Source organism: Peromyscus eremicus, chromosome 1 (genome assembly GCF_949786415.1).
Source record: "Peromyscus eremicus chromosome 1, PerEre_H2_v1, whole genome shotgun sequence".
In the NCBI taxonomy this organism is placed as follows: domain Eukaryota; kingdom Metazoa; phylum Chordata; class Mammalia; order Rodentia; family Cricetidae; genus Peromyscus; species Peromyscus eremicus.
In genome coordinates, this window is record NC_081416.1 from 109,859,112 (window position 1) to 109,886,238 (window position 27,127).

The following is a 27,127-nucleotide window of genomic DNA, read 5'->3' on the forward strand; positions in this document are numbered from 1 at the left end:
CAGAGGATGAGGCAAGAGAAGTCATATACCTAAGCTAAGGCAGGGAGGCTTTATAGACTGTAGGTGAGGGGTGATGATGTGCCTGCCACAAGCTGGGTTTGTGCCCAAGTATGGTCAAAGGTTGAGCGCTTAGGTGGGGACCTGGGCAGCTGGCAACTTCAGGGGAGGAAGCTGCAATAGCCACCAAGAATGCGTAACCGGGCTTTTTGGCACTGCCTTTCCTTTGTTAGGAGACTCTCTTGAGTGGGCGGGGTTTGGAGAGAGACAGGAATAGGGCTTCCTGGACCATGCAGAGGAAAGCTGGAGGCTCCAACCAAAGTTAATCCTTGATGCTACTTCTTTTAGATATTGTTTTGTATTTCCTATGAGCCTTTTATGGAAATGCATACCAAGAAAAGGTGGGGGGCATTTAAGCGAGGTATGGTGCTCGTGTTTGTAATTCCAGCACTTGGGAAGATCATCCTTGACTACATAGCCAAGCTCCAGGCCAGTCTAGACTACACAAAACTTTTCTCAAAAAAAAAAAAAAAAAAGGCATTTTACAATGAAACTCCCACCAATCCACCAATTAAGCACCACCAGATGCTATTCTCAGTGGCAGTTATCAATTACATTATCATTTAATCAGCCGGGGCGGTGGTGGCCCATGCCTTTGATCCCAACACTCAGGAGGCAGAGCCAGGTGGATCTCTGTGAGTTCGAGACCAGCCTGGTCTACAGAGCGAGATCCAAGACAGGCTCCAAAGCTACACAGAGAAACCCTGTCTCTATAAACAAAACAAAACAAACAAAAAACCATATATATCATTTAATCCTCACAACAACCCTGAAAGATAAGTATACTGTTCTCATTTTGTAAATAGCTTGCCCACAGTTGTACAGCATATTAGTGGGAAGGAAAAAAAAAAAAAAAGGAATATAAGCAAGAAAAGAACACAACTACTTGTTAAAATTAGTACTTCTGGCCCTTCATGGCCCCAGGAGGAAGGAGGTTCACGAGTTCGAGGTCAACCAGGCCTATATAATGAGACCATGCCATAAAAATAATGAGATAAAAATACGGAAGCACTGAACAGATGGCTCAGCAATTAAGAGCATGGCTGTTCTTCCACAAGACCCGGGTTCAATTCCCAGCACCCACATGGCAGCTATCATAACTGCTTGCAACTTCCAAGGAATCCGAAGCATTCACACAGACGTACCTGCAGGCAAAACAAGAGTGCACCTGAAATAAAAATAATAAATTATAAAAAAATACAGAAGCATTTCTGAGATAGTATTTGGCAGAAAGAACGCTGGAATTGGATGACGACTTGAATTTACGCTCCAAGATTCACACTTTTGTCAAGTTTCAGGGCTGGTCACGCTGAACTTCAATTTTCCATTCGTATAAAACGGAGATAATATTTACCCCATAAAGGCTTTTGTAGGAAACAGGCTGCGTGAAGCGATTCTGGTAAAGGCGCATTGCTACTCCTAAAATGTTACACAAACCTCACAAACGTCTTCTTTCAGCACCGTATTTAGAAATTTTGACTCACACAAGCACGGAAATCACGTACTCACATTCAAATTCTCCGGGCTCACCTCCCCGGAGGTCGGCGCATGGCACTATGGGATTTGTAGTCTTGGTGACGTGCCGGCTCCTCCTTACTCCCTTAGAAGGAGGAAATGGGTGCAAGACCCGGAAGTACTAGTCCCTGAGAGGCGTGCAGGTTAGGGAGGGAGGGTCAGAGGTCGCCGGGCCAGAATGCGTTCCTGTGTTGCTATGTAGTGGAGGGACACGTTCCCTCCTGCAAATTCTGGAAGGTTCCTGAGTTCACTTAGGAGAGTGGCTGCGGAATTCCTGGTCTCCGGCCCGAGGCGCCCGCTGGCGGAGCAGAGGCGCCGAGGGCGCTGCCATGTTTGGCTGCCTGGTGGCGGGGAGGCTGGTGAGGATGGCTCGGGCGGTGGCAGGAAGGGGTCGGTGACCGAGAGCCGGGTGGTGGCACGGTGCACGGGGCCAGGAGCGCGAGGAAACCCAGTCGCCTTTTTTTTTTTGGCGTGGGCGTGTGCGATGGGGAGTGGGACGCTTGCCCAACCCTTAAACGCGTTTGAATGCTTGTCAGGATATCACTGCATGTTATCGAGTGCTCCAATTACTCGTTCTTTCAGCCTTCTGTGTGGCGTTTATTTCGGCATTTCGCCGTAACCGTGCTAACTCCTGAGATAGTCATTCTCTGTTTGCAGTTCAAGAACTTACACTCAATAGATGGTGTAGATAGTCGCTTAAATTGGTAATGCCACTTAGAAGTAGAGCTGAGATTTGTAATCTAAAGCTAAGTGTTTTCCAGAGATTTTTAAGTTGCTCGGGCAGTGAGTTTCCGTTGGGTGTATTTGGAAGGTTCCTTTTCTGAAGTTTACTGACCCAATTTAAAATTTTCCACCCTGTGTACAATTGTGCTTAAAATAATTGGAAGCTGACTAGTAGGAATGACTGAAATTTAAGTGTGAACCCTACCTGTGGTAACCAAGAAGGATTCGAGTGAAGTGCTTCCTTATTGGTCAAAAGAGATGCACTTGCTTTTCCAGAGCGTTAGAATGAAATGAAATGAGTGCCTGGAATTGTTGGGGAATAATCCAGAGCGAGTCTGGTTTGTTAGAAACCATCCGTATTTCCGTCTTGAGACTTGACTCCCTTACCTTCAGAGCTCTTTCTTTGCTTTGTTTCTCCCTGCTTTGTTAAATTTTGCAGCCTCTTTGTTAAATTGTGCCTCACGCGTGGTAGGCAAGCTCTCTACTGCTCCCAATCCCTTTTCACCAGCTTTTGATAATGTGTTCTGTACACTCGGCTCTTACGGAACCACGTGGTTGAAACCACGGGCTTACCAGCGTCAGAAAGCTTGGTTTCTGTCTAATGGGAGGCTCCTGTGGAGGTGTGGTGGTGGTAGCACTGGTGATCTACTTTTGGAATGTCCCAGCTCCGGAATTGGAAGATGAAAGAAACAGTTTGAGATGAGTGTGGGACTCAGATGTCTGTCATTAACAAAGCCCAGCCTGCTGTCTCACACCTGTAATTCCAGCTATTCAAAAGGCTTGGGAGGAGGGTCACAGTTGCAGGACTCCTGGCTCAAATAAAAAAAAAAAAGCGGGGTCGGGGGTGGGATCAGGTGTTGGAACTGGGCAGTGGTGGCAGGAGGGAGGCAGAGGCAGGCAGATCTCTGAGTTCAAGGCCAGGCAGGCCAGCCTGGTCTACACAGTGAGTTCCAGGACAGCCAGGGCTACACAGAGAAATCCTGTCTCAAAAAACAATACAAAAAGGGTGTTGGTGGTTGAATTATTATTATTATTATTATTATTATTATTATTATTATTATTATTTTTGACAGGGCTTTTTTGTGTAGCCCTGATGGACCTGGAACTCACCTCATAGACCAGGCTAGCCATGAATTCAGAAATCAGCCTTCCTCTCCCAAAGTGCTGGGGTTAAAAGTGTGCCTCCACACCAGGCTCAGAATTCTTGTTTAATAAGCCCAAGACTGGGTTCAAACCTCAGCACTACACACCACAAAAGCAAAACAGCAAAAATTACGTTTTTTAAAAATTAAAAAACAAATCCCATGTAGAATCTGTGTGTCATGTTGTGGACTAATCTGGAAGAGAATTTAGAGTTATGTCCGCTTTATTTGCCCAACATCAAATTTATATAATAAATATCCAGTAGGTATTTCTTAAGATTTTTTTTTTTTTTTTGGTGATGTTTGGCTTGAAATTGTGTATCAATAGACATAAATGAAAATGCAGAACAAATAGACCTGCTTTTTTTTTCTTTTTCCCTGGAGCCGAGGACGGAACCCAGGGCCTTCTAGGCAAGCGCTCTACCACTGAGCTAAATCCCAACCCCCACAAATAGACCTACTAACAGCTCAAAACTTAGCTACATTCTTCTCTTGCCAGAAAATTCACCTATTCAAACTTATGAACCTAATTTTCATTATTTGAGTTTTTTTCCTTTTTACTTGAGGTGGATTTCTCTGTGTGACCCTAGCTGTCTTGGAAGTTGCTCTATAGAACATGCTAGCCTCAAACTCAGAGTTCCACCTCTCTCTGCCTCCCGAGTGCTGGGATAAAAAGCCTTCACCACCACAACCAGCTATGAGGTTTTTTTCTTTAAGGAGAAAAGTACCCAAAGAAAAAGAGCAAGGTTCCCCCACTCCATTTTTTCCTTTGTTTGCTTGTTTTAACTAAGGTCACGTATTAGAGTGTCTAGTTGGATGTGGCGGCACATCACTGTAATCACCCTAGCGTTTAGGAGATGGAGACAGAAGACCAAGGAATTTGAAGCTGGTCTTCACTACATAGCTCACTCAAGGCCAACTTGGGTCACATGCATAAGGTCCTATCTTAGAAAAGGAGATTGGATTATGGGTACAAATTTACAGAATGTCTCTTACCTGTGCAATAAAAGTTGAAACAAATACTTATTTTGCCTTATGGTTATTTCAAGACTTGTGAATACCATAATTTCTCATGCCTTCCAAGAAATATATGTGCTAAAACTTGGTGAAGTTAAATTTAGTCATACAGGAAGGCTTGGTTTATATTTTTTGTTTTAAATTTTATGTTTTTATGGTGGAAAATTTTAAGTTGGGTCAGTAAATTTCATAAAAGGGAATCAGAGCTTGACCTTAAAACACTCAGTCCCAGTTGTGTATAGTGGCTTGTACCTGTAACTGTGACACCTGGGAGGCAGAGCATTAATTAGGATTGAAGGTCATCCTCTGTTATATAAGGAATTTGAGACTGCTTGAAGGCTGCTGGGGCCTGCGTGAGATCTTGACACTCAGCCTTGACATCTTGGGATTTAGTTTAAGAATGAATGTTATACCACTTTATAGATGGAGTTAAGTAGTAATTTGGTTTTTAAGGTTTCTTGTATTGGTAGGATAGAAAATTATAGAAAAGAAAAAGTAAGCATTTACGTAGCAGCAAATACTGGGCACAGAAAATTAGTTGCATCAGGTTTTAAGAATTCAGTATTTGGGTTAGGCGGGTCATGGTAGCACATGCCTTTAATCCCAGCCTTCAGGCAGAGGCAGGCCTGGTCTACTGAGTGAGTTCCAGGACAGTCAGGACTATTCAGAGAAACCCTGCCTCAATAAGTAAATAAACAGACAAATAAGTTAGTGTTTAGTCTTCAGAATAATTGTGGTGATGCAGATTTGTTGTTTTGTTAAATAGCAATTACAATAAACCAGAAACATGGGAGGCAGAGCCAGGTGGATCTCTGTGAGTTCGAGACCAGCCTGGTCTACAGAGCGAGATCCAGGACAGGCACCAAAACTACACAGAGAAACCCTGCCTCAAAAATAAATAAACACATAAATAAATAAATAAATAAATAAAACCAGAAACAAAAAAAAAAACAAAACAAAACCTCAACCCTGTGTAAGTTAAAATACCTGGGTCCTCTCAGAATTGCTATTTCTTTTTTTCATGATGCATATGGATATAGCAATATTAGTATTAACAAAGAATTTTATGTATAACCAGCCCCCAACCCGCAGGATCTCATGTAGCCCAGGATGGCTTCCAACTTGCTATGTTGCTGTGCTTCCAAGGTTTGGCCATGATCTCCTGATTCTCCTGTTTCTGCTTCTCAGATGTCAGTGCCACCACACATGGTTAGTCACCACTTGTTCTTCCCATAAAGTAAGTTCCCTTTAGTTTGAATGGTAAATCTTTGCAGCTAGTTGGACAGCAGGATTAGGTTCTTGAGAACCTTTGGTTTCAGCATTAAAAAAAATCATGACATTACTTTGTTTCATGTGCATTTGTGTTTAAAAAGATATGTATTTAAACACAGTTTAGCCAGGAGAGATGGTATACAACGTAATCTCAATACTTCAGGCAGGAGAGTTACTATGAGTTCTAGACTAGCAGGAGGGGTGTGGGAGATTTACATAAGCCAGTACTAGGTCAGCCATGGTTACATAGCAATATTCTGTTTCCAACAGACATCATTGTTGATTGGCCTAACATCATTATAGCTCCTTGCTGAAAAAAAGTACAACAATGCATTTTTCCATGGAGACATTTCATAGTCATCTTGCAAGTAGACACACTGGAAGCACTGTATAAAGTGAGACCATTTTAAGTTTCAAAAATCACGAAACAAAAGCACAAAGTGGAAAACATGGCACTAAATAGCTTGCAAAAAGGACATTTGTCACAACATGGATGCTGAAACATGAAGGCACCACACAGCCTTGTTCCATTTTAGCTGGACATGTTTTTCACAAGGCAACTTAAAGTGTTTTGTTGTGTTCTGCCCCTGAGAGTGTTGGTGAGTGACTGGAGAAACCGTACAAGCCTTGGCTTTGGGTTATAAATCAGTTTTAGTGGTTGAATTTGCTAATCCAGAATCTTAGAATAATTCAGTACCCATTTTAATTACCTGACCCTCTGTCCTTCAGATTGAGGATAAAAGCCTAGTAATATTCAGTTGAACACGCTTTCATTTTTACAAGGGTTTCGTATTTGAGACAGAGTCTCATGTAACCCAGGCAGCCTCAAACTAGCTATGTAGCTGGGAATGGCCCCTCAAGTCCCGGGATAACAGGCATGTGCCACCATGTGCCCATTCTTAGAATGTTCTTGTTATAACCATAGCTATTTATTTTGTAAGTAAAAATCCATTAGGGAATTTCTGAGCGAATGTAGCAGTATTTTGAAAAGATTACATTCATTAAATGAGTATTTAAGGCTGACTATCTGGTGTGGGATCTTATCTTTTGGTATGTTCTTTGGTGGTTTTGTAATTAGAATATTAGACTAACTGCAGGTGACAGTGGCAGTACTAAAGGTTAGAGTAACCCATCACACTCTCAAACTAAGACTGCTTTCTTATTTTCTAGGTGCAAACAGCTGCACAGCAAGTGGCAGAGGATAAATTTGTTTTTGACTTGCCCGATTATGAAAATATCAACCATGTTGTGGTTTTTATGCTGGGAACAGTCCCATTTCCTGAGGGTATGGGAGGATCTGTCTACTTTTCCTATCCTGACTCAAATGGGGTGCCAGTTTGGCAGCTCCTGGGATTTGTCACGAATGGGAAGCCAAGTGCCATCTTCAAAATATCAGGTCTTAAATCTGGTAAGAACGATATTCAAATAATGTCATAGTTAAGCTTTTTCCTAACCAGTATTACACAAAATACAGCTTTTAAGCTTCCACCATGTTTTCTAAGAAACAGATCACATATTCTATTCTTTTCCTAAGAATGATGATGCAGAAACATTTAGAAAGTAGAAAGTGAAAGCTCCCCAGGCACACAGTGCTTGCCCTCTGGTCCTGAGGGAAACCACCCACTCTCTACTTTGGACCTTCCTGAGTATTTTAGTAAAGAAAGGTGTTCTCCCCACATTTTGCAGTTTGCCTGTCTGTTTTAAATACAAATAGATAAAAATGCATCTGTATAGGAAATAAAATGGAAATTCTTCATTAAAAATTTGAACTCTATGGCTCAGTTGGTAGTGCCCAGCTGTAAGCATGTAAAAAGTCAGATGTGGTGGTATGTGTTTGTAATCCCAGCACCAGGGAGGCAGAGACAGGTGTACTCTAGGCTGGGCAGCCAGCCTAGCCAAACTGACAAGCTCCAGGCCAATGAGAAATCGGTAGCAAAAACAAGTTGGACAGACTCATGGAATAACACCAAAGATTACCTCTGGTCTCTACAGACATGTGTACATGTGCACTCACATATGTACTTGAACATGTACACCTGAGTGCATACACACTTCCTCATGTATACATATACCTGTATATGTGAATATTCATACCCACATGCACACACATGTGAACAGGCATGTACACACAGTTGTTTTCAGCTTTTATGTTTGATCTCTAGCTTTCTTGTTTTGGTTCTGTTAACAATGAGGGGACATGATCTTCACTTTAACACTCTGCAGTATTTTTTGAAGCAATGTGAAATGAGTCTTGATAGGATATCATTTGCTCCCGCTGAAGCTTTGTTTCTCTCAAGTCTAGATGGAGGTGTGCAGAAACTCTTCAGTGTGTTTCTCATATAGAGATTGCATATGGAGGCCAAGCGAAAGCTGATTTAGGCAGCATAGATAACATGTTTACATACTTAACAAATAGGTGCCTGCTCTGGGAGTTTAAAGATAACAATTAAGTTCTTGTCTGCAGTAATGGCTCAGTGGTTAAGAGCACTGACTGCTGTACCCACAGGGCAGCTCACAACTCTTTGTAACTCCAGTTCCAGGGGATCTTACACCCTCTTACAGACATACATGCAGGCAAAAACACCAGTGCTCATAGAAATTAAAATAAAATAGAGAAAAAAGGTGAAATGTAGCTGTGAGTGTAAATACTGGGGAGAATGGAGTAGTAAGCTGCAGGTGGTTGGGGAAGTTCTCTGGAGGAGATAGAATTAATGCTCTTGGGAAGAGTTCGTCAGGCCTATGGCCTATTGGCATTATTTTCCAGGAGTGGGTACATTTTCTAGGTGAAGGAGTAAGTTAGAATTTGAGAACGTGCTATGCTCAGAATGGTATAAGAGTGCCTGTGGCAGGGATAGGTGTGGATCATAAATTGAGAGGATACTATTAATAGGTTAGCAATTTTTAATGTGCTTGAGGTACAGACCTGTTTGGTGTACAAAGTTTGTGTACTAGAAGTGCAAACAGAATTGACTTGAGAAAATTGAAGTTCTGAATAGACATACTATGAATAAGTTGAGTAGTTAAGATACTTATGTCTGCATACACAGAAAACACAAATTGAGTTGCTATTTTCATCATAAAAATTTCCAATGTATACAATATTAGATAAAAAATAAAATATTCTCATCATCCACTTTAAAAATGACCAGCTTAGGGATATAATTTTGTTTAAATTCCTGTCCATGTCTCTTTTGATACGATTGGAATCAAGAGTCCTAAATCACAAGTAATCTATAAATATGTTAGTATCTGTCTTGGAAAGATAAATTTTAAGAACCTTTTTTTTTGAAGGCTAGGAGTGTATACCACAGTAATCAGAGTACTTGCCTTCGATGTACAAGGCTCTGGGTTCAAGGCCAAGGACCACAATGTTGATCTGTCCCACAGAGGGTATCACCCCCACACACCACATCACTCATCTGGGGTTAGGGCTTGTGGGACTGTGCACTTGTCCTGGCTCACCTCACCTGTTGGTGAGAATTCTGGTCTCCTGTGCCCACACTACCCCTTTCCACTCTTACTCTTTCATTTCTTGTTCTTTTCAGCCACCTTGTCACCGTCTTATGATTTCTGAAGTTCTTCCATCTTTCTTGCTGACATGGTCTGTCCTGGTTTCCTAGTTCCTCATTCACTGTCTGGTGCTGCTGTCTCACTCTGTAGTCCCTGCTTCTCCTTTGTATCCGTTCCCTTTATCTTCTCCCCAGTGTAGGCAACTACTAACCTATTTTCTGATGTCATAAAATCAGTTGTATTGTCTAGAGTTAGATAAATGATGTCATGTAGTGTGTACTTTTTTGAGAAGCGGCTTCTTTAATTGAACACAATTGATTTTGGAGTCTTCTATATTATAGTGTGTATCACTAGTTCATTCCTTTTGTGGTTGTTGAATTACAAGCTCTTTTAATAGAATTTCATGCCATACAAAGCTTAAGTGTGGCACATTTCTACTATGAAGCATTGAAGCATTATTTGTGTGTGTGTGTGTGTGTGTGTGTGTGTGTGTGTAGCACACATGAATGGAAACTGATACATTACTCAGTTCACTGCTAGGTAGCATTTTATTGATGTTGAACACACTGCAATTAATTTGTTTATTCACTCCCTCTTTTCCCCCCGCCCCAAGAATTTTTTTTTTTTAACTATGTAACCCTGGGTGGCCTGAAAATGACTATGTAGAACAGATTAGTCCTGAACTCATTGAGATCAACTCGCCTCTGACTTCTAAGAACTGAGAATAAAGGTGTATCCCACCATGTTAGGCTGTGCATTAATGATTTATGAATATTTGGGATATTTCTAGATAATTGGGTCCTAAAATAAAGTTGCTCAGTAGGTAAAGGCACTTACCATCAAGCCCGAGGATCTGAGTTCAGTTCCCAGGACCCACATGGTAGAAGGAGAGAACTGACTCCCGCAGGTTGTTCTCTGACCTCTGACCTCCACACCTATACTGTGGCATAAATACAAATATTTTATAAACGTGTATGTGAACTTTTGCATGGCATTTACTTCTGCTTCTTTGCGTAAGAGCAGAGGAGTAGAATGGCTGGATAATATAGTACTTGGATACCTTACTGTTGAAGAAACTACTCTAAATTCTTACCAGCCTTTGGTATGATCTTTCTTTGCCGTGCTAGTAATTTAAAAGTAGTACATCATTGTTTTTTTAATGAACATTATTTTAATGTCTAGTGATACTGAGGATGCTTTTTCATGTGCCTTTTTTTCTTTCTTTTTTTGTCTTCAAAGGCAGGGTTTCTCTATGTAGCCTTAGCTGTTCTGTAAACTCGCTTTGTAGACCAGGCTGGCCTCTGCCTCTCTCATGTTCCTTTTTGAGGTCTGTGTAACTTCTTGATGAGTGCTCAGATCCTGAGATCCCCCTCTACCTCTCTCCCCCACCACCGCTCTCTTTCCTCCTCAGCCAGAAGAACTTGGCATATGGTTTAGGAAGGTCTTAAACTTGAGATTTCTCTACGTCAGCCTCCTAGGTGCAGATTACAGGATCGTCTGCTGCTTCTGGAAGTTAGAGTTTGGAGAGTTCTTGGCATGAGTCCTTTATCAGATTCATGATCTGAAAATACCTTTGTCTTCACCTTTGATTGATTACCTTTTTTCTCTTGGTGGTATGTTTATTTAATATACGTTTACATTTTTGGTATAGTCTATATGGATTGTGTTTTTTGTTTCTGTCCAGTACAAGGTATGTTTTGAAAGTTTTTTTTTTTTTTTTTTTTTTTTAAACTCTTGGCAAATAGATATCTAGTAGTTCCAGCACAATGTGTTTAAAAGATGATCAAGAGCAAATTGTCTTGTCATTGAGCACACTCTCTTGGTTTTCATTTGGGAGTTCTCCCTGCTTTGTTTTAAAAGTAAAATATAGGGCTGGAGAGTTGGCTCAGTTGTTTGAGAGCACTGACAGCTCTTCTAGAGGATCCAAGTTCAATTCCCAGCACCCACATGGCAGCTAACAACTGTCTGTAACTCCAAGATCTGACAACCTCACACAGACATACATGGAAGCAAAATACCAGTGAGTATAAAATAAAAAAATAATTTAAAAAGTAAAATATAAACATACATTAGTATTAACCTACATTTTCAATTAGAATATAATGTACATGTATGTATATAGGCACAAAGGTGCAGAGGTCAGAGGGCAACTTTTGGGATTGGTTCCTTAACCATGTGGATACAAGATATGGAACTCGGGTTGTCAGCCTGACAGCAGGTACCTTTACCTATTGAGCCATCTTGCTGGACTGTATTCGTTTAGTTTAAAAAGATACAAATAAAGTGGAAACAGATGTTTTTCCTTTTTTTTTTTTTCTCCTTTGAGACAGGTTTCTCGGTGGACCAGTTCTGGCTGTCCTTGAACTCACAGAGATCCACCTGCCTCTGCCTCCTGAGTACTGAGATTGAAGGTATGCACCACCAGCTGCCCTGGTGAAATATATATGTTTGTTTATTTGTTTTGAGACAGGGCTTCTCTGTGTAGTTTTGATGCCTGTCCTGGATTTCACTCTGTACACCAGGCTGGCCTTGAACCCATAGTGATCCACCTGGCTCTGTCTCGAGTGCTGGATTAAAGGCGTGTGCCACCACCACCCAGCGAAATAGATATTTTTATAGTGTTTTTTAAACAATAGAACGTTAGTTGGAAAATGATGGAAATATCGGATGCATTTGGTCTGTATTCGTAGTAATATGCAGTATGGGGGGAGGAGCAATGGATGGGGGAAAAAGAATACTTTTGGTTTGGAGTTGAGAAGCCCACGTGGCATGATGGCAGAGCCTTAAGTATAAAGTTGTAAGTTGAATTTGTGGCAGTTCAAAGCCTTGAATTTTGCTGACATATTTTACACCCAGACTTGTAGCATTGATTAAGATGAAGGTTGGACTCTTGGTCACCAGCTAGTAGATCAGGGCATGTTGGTTTGTTTTAGAGACATACCAGTTAAATTGTCCATAGTTGGACTTTTCTTTGGGCTGCCAGCTCACAAATAATGACATGGAGACTTATGATTAATTATGAAAGCTTGGCTCTAGACTTTTTCTCAACTAGCTATTATGACTTAAATTAACCTGTTTCTATTAATGTATGTTCTGCCACGTGACTCAGCTACCTCTCCTCTGTACCGTAGTATGTCCGACTTGAATGACTTGCTGGTGTCTCTTGTGGGCCTAGATTCATCCTGAGCTCCCCAGAAGTCCCACCTAGTCTCTCCTGCCTAGCTATTGGCCATTCAGCTCTTTCTTAAACCAATCACAGTGGTGCATCTTCACACAGTGTAAAAAAATATTCCACTACAATTGTCAGTTTGTTTGTACCTTATTCTGCCATTGCCATAGCTTTGCCTACATTTTTAGTTTGGAATGGGATTTCTCTTTTGTTGTTGTTGTTTGTTTATTTTTGTTATTTTTGAGCTTGCTCACTCTGTAGCTGAGGCTGGCTCGACGCTCACTCTGTAGCCCAGTAGTCTTTCACAGTTAATCCTCTCACCTCAGTGTCCCAGATGCTGGGATTACAGGCGAGAGCTACCTTGCCTGGCTTGGAATGGGTTTCATTGTCCCTTTTCTTTTGATGAGCAGCACTGCATGTCCTTTTTCCAGAAGGTTCCTTGGGAACAGTGAAAAGTACCCTCTCTTGTCCATTTTTCCTTGTCTTAGCCACATTTCTTTGTCTTGTGACACCTAAGAGGAGTGTACTAATCAGGATTCTTAGAGGACCAGAACCAGTAGAGTGGATATATACTATAAAAGGGGGGCTGTTAGATTGGCTTACACAAGGGGGCCAGGCGGTCCAACAATGCCCTCTTCAGGCCGGAGAGCTAAAGAACCTGGCAGCTTCTCAGCTCGTAGGGCTGGAGGCCCCAGCAGTTCTGATCTGCTGCAGGCCTGGAGGATTTTGGAGACTGCTCTTCTTCAGATCCCGTTGGAAGACTGAGGAACCTGGGTTCTGTGGCAGTGAAATTGGCAGCAAGAACTGGTGGCAGGCAGATGAGCAACAACGCTTCATCCTCGCCATAACCAGGCCCAGGAGTTGTCTCTGTGGAGACTCTAAGTGTCCTTAAGTAGGATAACTGTCAAAGAGGCACTCAAGAATCATGAGTTGAGGCATTTTCTTACTCTTTTCTTTCATTCAGTCTGAGAACATTTAGTAAAAAATGAGTTAATCTAATTCAGTCATTGTAATGGAAATTTTAGGAACGATGACATAACAATGTCATTGTTTTTTCTCATGAAGTTAGATTAAAATTGTCTAAAATTAGTTGGGTGTGGTGGCTCATACTTTAAATCTCAGCACTGGAGATAGAGGCCAGCCAGGGCTATTGGTGAGGCCTTCAAATCTAGTAATAATGCTTGATCACTTGTTGATCCATTATAGGAAAGGATTTGTTTTCATTTTGATAATGAACAAGATCTTCTTCTTTTTTTTTTTTTTTTTTTGGTTTTTCGAGACAGGGTTTCTCTGTGTAGCTTTGCGCCTTTCCTGGAACTCACTCTGTAGCCCAGGCTGGCCTCGAACTCACAGAGATCCGCCTGGCTCTGCCTCCCGAGTGCTGGGATTAAAGGCGTGCGCCACCACCACCCGGCATGAACAAGATCTTCTAGTCTCTTATTTAAAAAGTAGTTTCCCCTTATTTCCATTTAAACATGGCTGTTGATAGTTTTATCCACTAAAAAAAATTGTAAGTAGTATTTGTAATGGTTTAGTAGAAATAATTCAAGGAGCTTAAATATTTAGAGATCCTGTACATTTCAACATCAAATGATAAAATGCTGTTAAAATGGAAAAGGCACTTTAAAAATACTTTTTAAAATATTAGAATTATTTTATTTTATTTTATATGCATTGGTGTTTTGCCTGAATGTATGTAAGGGTGTTGAATTCCCTGAAACTAGAATTACAGACAGTTATGAGCTGCCATGTGGGTGATGGGAATTGAACCAGGGTCCTTTGGAAGAGCAGTCAGTGCTCTTAACTGCTGAGCCATCTTTCCTACCCCAGATACTAGAATTCTTAAATTTATGTATGCAATATATTCTTATAATTCACAGGAAATATAGTGTAAGATCTAAAAATACACAGGCTTGTGATAGATTCCTTTTTTTGTTTGTTTTTGGTTTTTCAAGACAGAGTTTCTCTGTGTAACAGCCCTGACTGTCCTGGAATTCACTCTATAGACCGGGCTGGCCTCAAACTCACAGAGATCTGCCTGCCTCTGCCTCCTGAGTGCTGGCATTAAAGGTATACACACACCACCACCGCCCGGCCAGATTTCTATTTTTTAACTTTTGAGATACTCCTTCAAGCCCGAGTCTTAAGCTTGATTAGGTTGAGCAAAGCTGACCAAGCACATCGAGCCTGGGGGCGATTTGCTGTTAGCTTCAGGCAGCTGTAGCTGAAATTATTCTTACAACCACCAGCTCTCTAATAAGGTATTTAGGTCAGCTCAGGGTTGTTAGTATTCGTGTGCTCTACTTTAACATTTGTATTTTTATTTTCTTCTGTCTTTGGCATTCTTTTCATTTGAATATTTTAAAGCTTATCTGTAAGCTATATTTCTTTACTTTTTTTCCTTTAGTATTTCCTAGAGATTATCATTCACTTTTTACAACATTCCATGAATTAATACTATAGAAGTAAATATCTATATATGTTGACAACTATAAAGTGAAATTTGGTACCTTTTTTTTTCTTTTGCTTTTTTGAGACAAGGTTTCTCTGTGTAACAGTCCTGGCTGTACTGAAACTCGCTTTGTAGACCAGGCTTTCCTCGAACTCACTGAGATCTGCCTGCCTCTGCCTCCCAAGTGCTGGGATTAAAGGTGTGCGCCACCAACGCCTGGCTGAAATTTGGTAATTTTTATAATATCTCGTATTCCATTTTCCTTGTTTATTGGTTCATTTAGTAAAATTCTGAATATAATGACAAATTTAGGGCAAAAATAATTTTGACTATTTTTAACTAAAAATATTTGTCTCGATTCTTACTGTTTTTATACTAAAGTTAACATTGGTGTTGCTATTTTGTTTTGTTTTGTCTTTTGAGACAAGGTCTCTCTACATAGCCTTGGCTTACATAGTCCTGGAGCTTAATATGTAGACCAGGTTGACCTTGAACTCACAGAGATCCTCCTGCCTGTGCCTCTCTGGTATTGAAGGCATGGACCACCATGCCTGACTATCATTGGTGTTCTTGGTAGGCATCAAGAAAGTCAGATGATGGAAAGCCAGGTGCTCTGTTAAGATACTCTGCCTGTTTTTCCCAAGGTTTGGAATTTTTACATTTTTTCAGAGTCAAATAACATAGGCAAAAAGGCTATTTACTTACACTTTGGTTTTGACTTAATTTGGTCCACCACAGCATTTAATTTCCAGATTGTCCTGAGAATTTTCTTAGTGGACTACATCTTTAATTTTCTCAATTAAATCCTTTTACTGGCCATAATCTTCTGTTGCATAGCTATCTCATTAACATAAAAGGTACTCTATGATTTCAAAATCCATTTCTTCATATACCTAGTGTATCTCTCAAGTTTTTTGAGAGATTTTGACTATTGCTTTTTTCACTTGTTTCTTTAAATGCCACACTGAGTTCTGAAAGTGGTATCTGTCCTTTGTAGTATTTATTTTTAGAATCTTCAGAAAACTTGATACTGCTTCCAGCATTCAGAGAGTCAACTGAAAATTGGTTCAAGTTCAGCATCTATCAAAACCCGTAACACCTGTGAATAATGAAATGTTAACTTTTGGGTTATGATAAATCAGGAATATGAGTATGATGTTTTTAAAATTATGAGTTAAAATTTTGATTCTGAATTTAGAAGTAGAAAGCATTTTTTCTTGCCAAAGATAAGTAAGTACTCTGGAAAAAAATATCAATAATGTATGTTTATGCATATTTATGTGCATTTGTCTGTCAAAGAGAAATGTTTGCAGAGTTCATATACTATTTGAAGAGTTTGTTGAAGCCACATGCACATACCCGTTCATACACACAAAGTTCAATTTCAAACCTTCCTTTTCTCTGTAGGTTAACTATTTGTAAAGTGTTTCAAGAGACAAGGAGGAAATAGCGCAATGCCTCAGTCAGGGAGCATTCCAGTGACATCTGCAGTGGAGAATTATATGGAGAATGGGAAACAGAAGAGGCCAAGATTGGAAGCGCAGGTGGGGGAGTAGGACCTTAGGTCAGATATGAAAACACTTACATAGAGCTTGACAAATTTTTCATTGTGTTTGTAGCACTTTTAATATGTGATTATACTTAATAAAATAATAAGAAATAGTTGCTCAAATTGCCTGTAGCATAAGAGAAAATAAGTGTGAATAAATACTGTAATAGGGTTTTATGAACTGTAAACCTTGTTATTAAAAGGATTATATTTTGTATTCTAGGCCTTCAGAGTAAATCAGGTACCTTGTAGTTGAGTTTTTCTTTATGCTCTTTTGACCAAAGCCTGATTGTGAGATACTATTAGTTTGAAATTCAAGTTTTTATTTTTATTTTATTTATTTATTTTTTTTCAAGACAGGGTTTCTCTGTAGCTTTGGCTGGCCTTGAACTCAGAGAGATCCACCTGGCTCTGCCTCCCGAGTGCTGGGATTACAGGCGTGCGCCACCACCGCCTGGCTCAAGTTTTTAAAATATCAGTTCTAGAGGCTGGAGAGATGGCTCAGTAGTTAAGAGCACTTACTGATCTGGCAGAGAACCTGGGTTCAGTTCTCAGCACCCACTTGCTGCTCAAATTTGTCTTTAACTCTAGTTCCAGAGGATCTGATGCTCTGCTCTGGTCTCCATGGACTCCATGCACACATAGGTACACATCCATGCAGGTACTCACACATACACATAATCTTTAAAAAACTCGTTTATATTTTTTTATATTAAGGATTATGTGTGTGTGATAGGAATGTAAGACAAGCACTCTTCTACCACTGAATTACATCCCTAATTCTGCATCAGAGATTTAAGACTTTATTTTGAAAAAAGAAATTAGTGGAGAATCTAAGAGTTGTTCCTTCTACTTCCCCCACATTTATCATTTTTGCCATATTTGTCATCATCTAGATAAAAATTGCATATATTAATTTGTGTGTGTGTTATGCATGTGCTTGTGTGCCATGCTGCATGTGTGGAACTTGGGGATTGCTTCTCTCCTTCCACCATGGGGATTGAACTCAGTGTATTTACCTGCGGAACCATCTCACTGGCCCTATAGACATGCGCTTTTCTTCTGGGAGTTTTGCAAATATGTTGTACTTACTGTTCTTTACTCCTGAATGTCGGAGCTTATGTTTTGTAGGTACATGGCAGAATCTTGCCTATAGAAACACAGTATAATCAAGTTCAACGTTAATGCAAACACAGTACTCTCATCTAATTTGTAGTCTGTATTAGTTTTGTCATTTGTCCCCAAAATGCCTTCATCTGAGATCCAAGCAGGATCATGCATTGTGTATAAGTGTTACACCTCTCGTCTCTGATCTGGGTACAATTGCTTAACTTTCCTTTGCCTTTCATAACAGTGACAGAATACCTGTGGGGAAAAAAAAGCTGAAAATTGTTTTTATAAATCTCCATTTGGCTTTTCTTTCTTTCTCCTCTCTGCCTCCTCCTGTTTTCTTTTTTCTTTCAAGTTTTTGAGACACAGTCTCATTATGTAGCTGGCTGGCCTGGAGCTCCCTTTGTAGACCTGGCTGGCCTCCAGCTCACAGATCCACCCGCCTCTGCCTAGTGTTGGGATTAAAGATGTGTGCCATCACACCTGGCCCTGATTACTTCTTTATAATTCTGCTCTTTTCTTTTGGGACTTGCTGCTGTATTTTAACGAGACCGCTCTTAGCTTTTCCTATATGTGGTGTAAATGATCTCTTGTTCAGTTCAGTTGCCAGAAGGAAAACTTACACAGACTCTAGCTTTGTTTTAAAATTGGGTTGAGTTTGTCAAGAAGGGACAGAAACCAGCTCAAGATGTTACTATTAGTCTGTGTTCATGGCAGGGGCTGGTGAATCGGAATGGCACCTTGTGCCCTCCCACAACTTCCCCACTCGCTTCATTGAGTGGTTTCATTGTAAGGATTAAAAAATGAGTTAGAATGTTTACCAAAGAACTTGATGGAAACGGGTAGAATAATGGGCTGGAATGGGCTGTGACATTGGAGTTGGGCTTCTCTCTTTTGTTCCTCAGTGGTGCTTGTTCCTGGGTGTGCATTCTTTGTCAGTAAATTCATTAACTTACATAATGGTAACATATTTGATGTTTAACACACCTGAAAAAATCTTTTTGTCCCCCCACTTTTGTGTGTATGTGTATGTGTGTGCGTGTAAATATATGTATGGGGAATGTGTACATTTGCCTGTGCTTGTACTTGTGAGGCCAGAGCAGGACTTGGGTGTCTGTCTTTCTTTTTCACTCTCTGCCTTATTCTTAAGAAGTAGGGTCTTTTATTAAACTTGAAACACCACCCACTAGAGAGCTCCAGGGATCTGCATGTTATGCCTCATAACCCCATGCTTTGGTTATTGGTCCATACGGCCTTCGGTCTAGTTCAGATCTTTCCTCTCTGAGCCATGTCTCCAGTTTCACGGTTTTTGTTGGTTGGTTGGTTTTGTTTTTGAGACATGGTCTTATGTACCCCAAGGTGGCCTCAAACTTCTCTATGTAGCCAAAGATGGACTTAAACTCCTACCTCTACCTTCCTAGGGCTAGGATTACAGGTGCACACTAACATGCTCAGGTGCCAAGGTGTCTTGCTATGCTGCCCAAGCTGGTCTCAACACTCAGGGCAAGGAATCTTCCTGCCTCAACCACCTGAGTAGATGGGACTGCTGGCATGTGCCACCACACCTACCTCTAGGTGTGTGCTTTAGACCAAGATGTTTTAATCATAGAGGAGAATTCACATAAAATGGAAATAATAGCTAGAGTGCAAGTTGTTTTGCAAGCATTAATTGTAATGTATGCAAAATGCAAGGATAAGAGATAAGATATGGAAAATACATTAGACATAAGATATGGAAAATGGCACAGCTGGTACTCAGTACATGGTTGTTTTGTTTGTACAGAGTTGTGATATGCCAGTGCTAGAAGAGATATTAGAAATCACTAGGTAAACTGAATATGGTGGTATCCCCCCCCCCCACCTTAATCTCAGCATATTGAAGAGGGGAGAGGAGGGCCAAGAGTTCAAGGCCAGTCTGGGCTACATGAAATCTTGTCTCCAAAAACCAAACCAGAAATCACCCAGATAATGAAACTTGTTCAGAATAGTTAAGTGACAGTATTGTCCAGTTAAGAGTTTAAGCTTGTTGAGAGTAGAAACTCTTAAGATCTCCTAACTTGGTAGAGTTTAGATATTTCTGTACATACGTTTTAAATATCCAAATTCAGGTATGTTAAAACATCAAGGGCTGGAGAGATGGCTCAGTGGTTAAGGGCACTGGCTGATCTTCCAAAGGTCCTGAGTTCAATTCCCAGCAACCACATGGTGGCTCACAGCCATCTGTGATGAGATCTGGCACCCTCTTCTGGCCAAAAGGCATACGTGCAGACAACACTGTATACATAATAAATAAATAAGTCTTTTAAAAAAAAAAACAATTAAATACGTTACCATTATGTAAGTTAATGTATTTACTGACAATGAAGTTTTAAAATATACACTTTCTGAAACTGTTAGTGACAAATGTATTTTCATGCTTGTTATTCTACTAATAAATATGAAGCAAAGAGATATAAAATATATTTCATATATATTAATATATAAAGGATAAGTAGTATATGATGTACAAAAGGTATACATTATTAATATATAAGATATATATGTGATTTCTAATCTTTCTGTTCAGTACTGAGAATGCTGTTAAGATCTTTTCATGTAACATACATTATCATATTCAGATGTTACTGTGTGGCAACTTCTTTCTTTCGTCATAAGCATTTTCAGGCGTCTTCTTTGGCTACTGTGTGCACATACAGTATCTGAAACAGTGGACTTATAGCTTTTTAGTTTTTCTCTTGAGCACCTAATTAGATGAATTATATTTCATGATTTTATTCTTTTATAGAAGTCTTTCAAAGGAACAGAGGGAACTTTTACATGTATAACTTTGTTTGTTGCTCCTGGGAGATGTCCACCTTGTTTTTTGAGACAGGGTCTTTCACTGGGACCTTGGTCTTGCCAACTAGGATGGGTTGGCTGGCTGGTGCTAGGATTACAAGTGTGAACCATCATCCGTGGCTTTTTTATGTGCATGCTGGGGATTAAATTCAGGTCCTTGGGGTTAGGCAAGCAATTTCCCAACTGAGCCATCTCCTCAACCCCTTGTATACATTTTGGTAGAGCAGAAGCTTATTTTTATCTTGCCGTTATAGAAGTCCAGTGGGTCATTTTTAAAATCAAAGATGTATTTGAGGCTGTGTTTTACTATTCTAGTATCTCATACACTGTGGCATTCAGTCAAGAAATAATTTTACTTTCGACTCATCACTTATTTTTAACTATGCTAAAAGAAAAAGGTTGAAATATATAAGAAAGGTGGAGGAGTGATAGAATTGCTCATGACAGAGGTTAGCTAGCTTTTTTGTAAAGGATCACATAGTAAATATTTTAGTCTTTCTAGACCACAGGTGGTCTCTATGGCATATTTCTCTTGCAATAACTTCAGACATTTAATCTGTATTCTTAGGTCTCAGATCATACAATGGGATGTGAGATTTGCCGTTGCACTAATGTGTAATCTTCATAGAGCAGTTTTCTGTTATGTAATCTTTTTTTTTTTTTTTTTTGTGGGGGAGTTTAAGACAAAGTCTTTCTATGTAGCTCTGGCCGTCGTAGAACTCACTCTATAGGCCAGGCTGGCCTCAAACTCACAGAGATCCATCTACCTCTTCACCCCACGTACTGGGATTAAAGGCATGTGCCACCATGCCCAGCTGCAGTTATACCGTCTTTAAAGGAAATGGAAAAAGGAGACTAGAGACATAATCATCATGGCCGCCTTTTATTAAACAGAATCTGGAATTCACACTTTTCAGACTTTGTTCATAATGGTAAAAGAAGGAAATGGGGAGACTTGTGTTAGAGAGAGCAGGGTGTTCATGTCCAAGGACAGCTGGTGTAGGTTTCCTTTACCAGTAGAGTTCCAGCACTGAGCCTGAAGTGGGGAGCAGGCCTTCAGGTCCAGAGCAGCTGTCATAGAGAGCAAGCAGACCAGGACACTGAAGTGAGTCATCTCTTAGTTATCAGAATCATAGAGAAAAACTTAATACCTCTTAATGTGTTAAGTCAGAGAGAGAGTCCTCAAGTTAGTTTGAATTTGTAGCACCTGTAAATTTCTTTCAGGAGAAGGAAGCCAGCACCCGTTTGGAGCCATGAATATTGTGCGGACCCCATCTGTTGCTCAGATTGGCATTTCGGTGGAATTGTTGGACAGTCTGGCTCAGCAGACTCCTGTGGGCAGTGCTGCTGTGTCCTCGGTTGACTCATTCACGCAGGTAAGGCATACGTATTTCATTGCTTTTTCTGCCCTCTCCCCCATTATGGTATAGTGACAAAATTGTACATCTTTATGGTGTTTAAGATAATGTTTCGATATATGTCTGCTTTGTGAAGGAACTAAAGCCAGGTACTGTGCCCTTGATGTCACATTCTTCCTTGTGTAAGCATACTTGAGCTCTGATGTCTTAGCAGAGTTCAGGTATACTTTCAGTGTATAGTCTTCTTTTGTACATAAACTTTGTATGCCTTGACCAACACCTCCCCTTGTCCCCAACCCCTGGACAGCCACCATTCTCCTGTCTGCTTCTGTGAGGTCATACACTTTTTGAGCTTTTAAATAAAGGACTTATACTTTTATTGAACATTTTACTTTGAAATATTTTAGGCACATAAAGTACAGAGAATAAATTAGCTATTGCACAGATTTTTATTACGTACTTACTCAGTATCAAGCATTTTTAAGTCCAAATAGATACAAAGTAACACCTGCCCTAAAGTAACACCTGTAGACAGAATAAAATAACACCTGTCCTCATAGACAGAATAAAGGACCACCTGTCTTCGTAGACAGAATAAAGTAACACCTGTAGACAGAATAAAATAACATCTGTCCTTGTAGACTTTTAAAAGCACTACCCCCTGATTTGTTACATTCTCTCATGTCTACTAATTTCTGGGTTTCTCCCTCCCTTGTCTTTTGCATACATTTTTGTTTCCCGCTCTAATTTGTGCCCAGAGTCTGCAAGTATAAATCGTAGCACTTCAACATTCTTCTGGAGCCGTTCTTCTCTGACCTCTCCGCTTCTTTCTTTCTTTCTGTCTTTCTTTCTTTCTTTCTTTCTTTCTTTCTTTCTTTCTTTCTGTCTTTCTTTCTTTCTTTCTTCCTTCCTTCCTTCCTTCCTTCCTTCCTTCCTTCCTTTCTTTCTTTCTTTCTTTCTTTCTTTCTTTCTTTCTTTCTTTCTTTCTTCTTTTCCTATGGTGAATTGGTTATTTAGGTCTCTTATGTAATCTATTTGGGTTGTTTTTTACAATTAGTATAGAGTTCCTTTATTCCTCTTCTATGTTGATGAATTTCTTTATTTTTATTTTTTCTGGCCTATTGTTTTAATAATTACCCCTCCCCCCAGTAATAACCTTTGTCCTGTATTATATCACATATACTCAAGTATATTTTGGATTCTTTTACTCCAAGTAGTTTGTCTGCCTCTTTGCAGAAAGTTTTATTTTCTTTTTTGTTGTTTTGAGACAAGGTCTTGCTATGTAGTCCCAGCTGTGCTTCCTGAGTGCTGGGATTAAAGGTGTGTACCACCACTGCCTGGCTGCCAGTTAAGTCTTAATGTCTAATAGTCCAAGTTCCTTCTCATTATCAGAATAGGCCTAGGTATTGTTCCTAATAATTTTAATCACCTTGTTGTGTTCCAGATAGTACCACCTAGTTAGGCTCTGTGAAAAACTTCATTAGAATTGTGTTGAAAGTAGCACTGAACTTATGCATTTAATTTTGGGAGACTTGGTTCCTTTCTTTACACATTGTCTACCTCCCTGTGTTAGAAAAGGAAAAAAAGTCTTGGTGTTGGTGTGGAGGGTTGCTGTGAACTTTGTTTATAATGGTAATCTTTTGGTTAGTGACCTTACTAATTCTTGATATTAATGCTACCGTAATGGTAGATCTTTAACTTACATTACCTCCATCCCAATGAAATGAATAATATCTCTTATGAAAAAGAAGATGCATCAGGAACTTTGAGGGCTGGTTTTGTATTTTTGAGAAAGTAATACTGGGATGATCATTTGTTTTAAATTTATTTGTGTGTGCGCGCGCATGCATGCATGCATAAGTATGGTATGGTGATTGTGGAGGTCAGAAGACAACTTTTTGTGAGTTGGTTCTCTTCTTCCACTCTGGGTTCCTGGGATAGAACTCAGGCCCTCAGGCTTGCATGGCACCTTCCTTTACTCTCTGAGCCATCTCTATGGCCTGGGGGACTGTTTTTGAGTGGGCCTGAAGTAGCACTGTCTTTAATTTCTTTACTTTTAGGTTCATTGCCTGTAAGACCACTTGGTCTTCATGAAGAATTAATGTGTTTACTTCTAATTTCTACTATGGACACTTGAAGGATATTAGTAGCTTTGATCATTTTAGGGTCAATAAAAAGAGACAGATTAACAAGTAGAAGAAATGGAATAGTACTTTGCCCATCCTGCTTTCTTTTGCAGTAATGGTTCCAGTAGCTTCTCTCTCTCTCTCTCTCTCTCTCTCTCTCTCTCTCTCTCTCTCTCTCTCTCTCTCTGTCTCTCTGTCTCTGTCTCTGTCTCTTTTTTTTTTTTTTTCCAGACAAGGTTTCTCTGTGTAGCCCTGGCTGTCCTGGAACTCACTCTGTATATCAGGCTGGGCTTGAACTGAAGAGATCTGCCTGCCTCTGCCTTCTGAGTGCTGGGACTAAAGACTACTGCCTGGCTGTAGCTTTTCTAAAGATAGTTAAGCTTTTATATTTCTGTCAAGACATAGACCTCATATAGGTGGTTATTGTTTTATGTGAGAAGATATGGTGATTGGAGGAGAGTGATTTTAGAGGGGTGTGCAGACATTGAGATGAAAGGTTTGAAGGAAGATTTTCCCTTTGCTCCTGTAGACCAATGTCATCTTGTGACTGCCCTCAGCTTTCCTCACTAGACTGTCTTAGATCTTACTCATTTACGTAATTTATTGTAAATACAGAGACCCTGTTTCTGTAGCACTGGCTGGCCTGAAACTATGTAGACCAAGCTGGTCTGGAACTGATAGAAATCTGCCTGTCACTGCCTCTTGAGTGTTCGAATTAAAAATGTGTGCCACCATACCCAGCTGTCTTAGAACTTATATTCCTTAGAACCAAGGTAATACAGGAATATTTTTAAATAAATAAAAGTATTGAGGTCTAAACTGAATATTTAATGTAATTCACTAACATCAGTTATTAACTTTTCAGTTCACGCAGAAGATGTTGGACAACTTCTACAATTTTGCTTCATCGTTTGCTCTCTCTCAGGCCCAGATGACACCAAATCCGTCTGAAATGTTCATCCCGGCAAATGTGGTTCTGAAATGGTATGCAACAATTTCAGTCTCTAGTATTAAGACTTTACTAACTATATACATTTTGCCTGTGAATGTATTTCCTCTTAGAGAGGTAAACATAGTCTTTTATGGTGGATATCAACATATGTTAATATATTGCATACCAATAGTGTATATTCTGTAGTGTTCAGATCTGGAATAGTTCAACCCTAAGTATCCTATTACATAACAACCATTAGAAATTCATAAAGACAGGGAAAGATAATTGTGTTTTGGGGATCGCTGTTAGGGATGATATGTATGTGTTGTATATGTTGAGTTAGAAATACTATGTTGACATGATATTTTTTCCCTGGGGCTGGAGAGCTGACTCTGGTTAAGAGTACTTGATGCTCTTATAGAGGACCTGGGTTCAGTTCCCAGTATCCACAACCAATTGTAACTCCAGTTCCAGAGGAGCTGATGTCCTCTTCTGGCTTCAGTGGATATCACGCACACACATGGTACACATACATGCATACATTTAGAATGCTTTTACGAGTAAAATAAAAATAACTCAAAAACATTAACAAACAAAATTGAAAGTCAGCACCCCAGGCCTCATGTGGCTTATGCTGTACCTTGAATATATGACCATTTTTCTCCAATTTCCTGTTTTGTAGGGATTTTGAGCTGGTTCAGAGCTCTGTAGGAGGTAGTACTTTGCTGAGCAAGGGCCCTGGAACATACTGGGTTTGTCTTTTGTCCCAGTGCTGCTGTGGCTTTGAGCCAACTGCTCTCAGGGATGTGCAGTGATTCCCTTTCCTGACTTTCTGTCATGAGATCAGTGTGATTGGGGGGTTGGGGTGAGCGCTCCTCTCCCCCAAGAGCTGTCTATCCCACCTCACCTTAGGTCACTGTTCTGCTCTTCATAGTGATGACTTCCAGAGTTACTGTCTACTTTTTTATCGTAGTTTTTGGAAATGACATAAATTTATTTTTGATAAAAGTTATTTGGTAAGTTATGAAATTATGATTGAAATGTTCTTATATAAATCTGAATTTTCTTTTCTAGGTATGAAAATTTTCAAAGACGACTAGCACAGAACCCTCTCTTTTGGAAAACATAACTTGAATAAAATAATTTGTCATATCATTTAAAAGCATGAAGTCAAAGGGGTCATGAAGCCTACCTTTCGAAACTGCTTAGTGACTATGAAACTTACACAAACCCTTATGAACATTAGACACTTTGAACAAGGAAAATGTTCAGTATTAGTTACCTTTCCCCTTATAAGTGTGAAATACTTCTTGGAGGCAAACATTTTTTATCGGCTGTCATTCATTTCTTAAAATAAACCCTACTCACAGTAGTAGTATTTGAATACCATTGCATGGGTACCCTTTTTGTTCGTTCCCACAGTACTTTGCTAGAGTAGGTAACTTGGTTGGTTGGTTTTAAGGGTCTCATGTGCCCAGGACAGCGAGTAGCTAAGTTAATCAACAGGCTTGATCCACCATGTCCTGCTAGAGTAGTTAACTTTAAGTCAACTATTTCATAATTAGGGAACTTCTGAAAAACATGTCAAGTATGTGTTTTAAGATGAGAAAATTAGCTTCAGGGAGTTTTTCTTTTCTTTCCTCTTCCTCCTGCCCCCCAGGGTGTGTGTGTGTATGTGTCTTGGTTTTGAGCAGGGTCTCAAAACTCCCTCTGTAGCTTAAGAATGTCCTTGAGCTCCTGTTGCCCAGCCCCTGCCTCCTCTGAGTGCTGGCATTACAGGGATACACCACCACATTTGGTTTCAGGGAATATTTCTTAAGATTAGCAAGTTTGTTGTTTTTCAGTCAAGAAAGGTTGGTTGCCAGTTTTTATATCTGCAGATTGATGTACTTTTTTTATTTAATAAAATTTCTATGTTTAATACCAGTGAACTTTTATTTAACACTGTTACTGTTAGTAGGCAGTTGTATATAAAATGTAGGACTGAGTTCCTCTGCATATGAAGACAGAGCTTTTTGTCTCATTTAAAAAGGACTCATATTGGTGAAACACATTGGCTGAAGACCACCAAGATCTCATCTGCAATCAAAGCTGAATATATTAGCTTACTCAGTGAAGGAGTATGTACAGCAGAGGGACCACAAGGTCCCTATATAGGAAGGGAACATAATAGTTTGGGGGCCTTGAGTTAATTTCGTGCTGTTTTGGCAGATAATTTTTTTTATTTTTATTTTTTTGTTTTTTGTTTTTTGAGACAGGGTTTCTCTGTGTAGCTTTGCACCTTTCCTGGAACTCACTCTGTAGCCCAGGCTGGCCTCGAACTCACAGAGATCTGCCTGCCTCTGCCTCCCGAGT

At 39.9% G+C, this 27,127-nt stretch overlaps 1 protein-coding gene across 4 annotated transcripts; it reads left to right on the plus strand.

Annotated features, from left to right (window-relative positions):
• The first annotated feature begins 1,699 nt into the window (after positions 1–1,699).
• On the plus strand, positions 1,700–26,693 carry Hikeshi (heat shock protein nuclear import factor hikeshi). Of its 4 annotated transcripts, none has more exons than XM_059271635.1 (5): positions 1,700–1,931; positions 6,897–7,134; positions 21,579–21,730; positions 24,704–24,822; positions 25,847–26,693. In XM_059271635.1, exons 1-5 carry the CDS (start codon positions 1,902–1,904, stop codon positions 25,899–25,901), a joined length of 594 nt encoding a protein of 197 aa, XP_059127618.1. In that variant the 5' UTR covers positions 1,700–1,901; the 3' UTR covers positions 25,902–26,693. The 4 variants fall into 4 exon arrangements, with proteins under 4 accessions (XP_059127618.1, XP_059127633.1, XP_059127642.1 ...); XM_059271650.1 differs by lacking the exon at positions 6,897–7,134 and adding an exon at positions 16,265–16,401; XM_059271642.1 differs by lacking the exon at positions 1,700–1,931 and adding an exon at positions 16,265–16,401 and having other exon boundaries at positions 7,026–7,134.
• The last annotated feature ends 434 nt before the right edge of the window (positions 26,694–27,127 follow it).

Excerpts from the sequence above, each read along its gene's own strand:
- Hikeshi (XM_059271635.1), top strand. The coding sequence starts at position 1,902 with ATGTTTGGCTGCCTGGTGGCGGGGAGGCTG. Across the intron at positions 1,932-6,896 it reads GCCTGGTGGCGGGGAGGCTG|GTGCAAACAGCTGCACAGCA; the intron begins GTGAGGATGGCT and ends CTTATTTTCTAG. Across the intron at positions 21,731-24,703 it reads CGGTTGACTCATTCACGCAG|TTCACGCAGAAGATGTTGGA; the intron begins GTAAGGCATACG and ends TTAACTTTTCAG.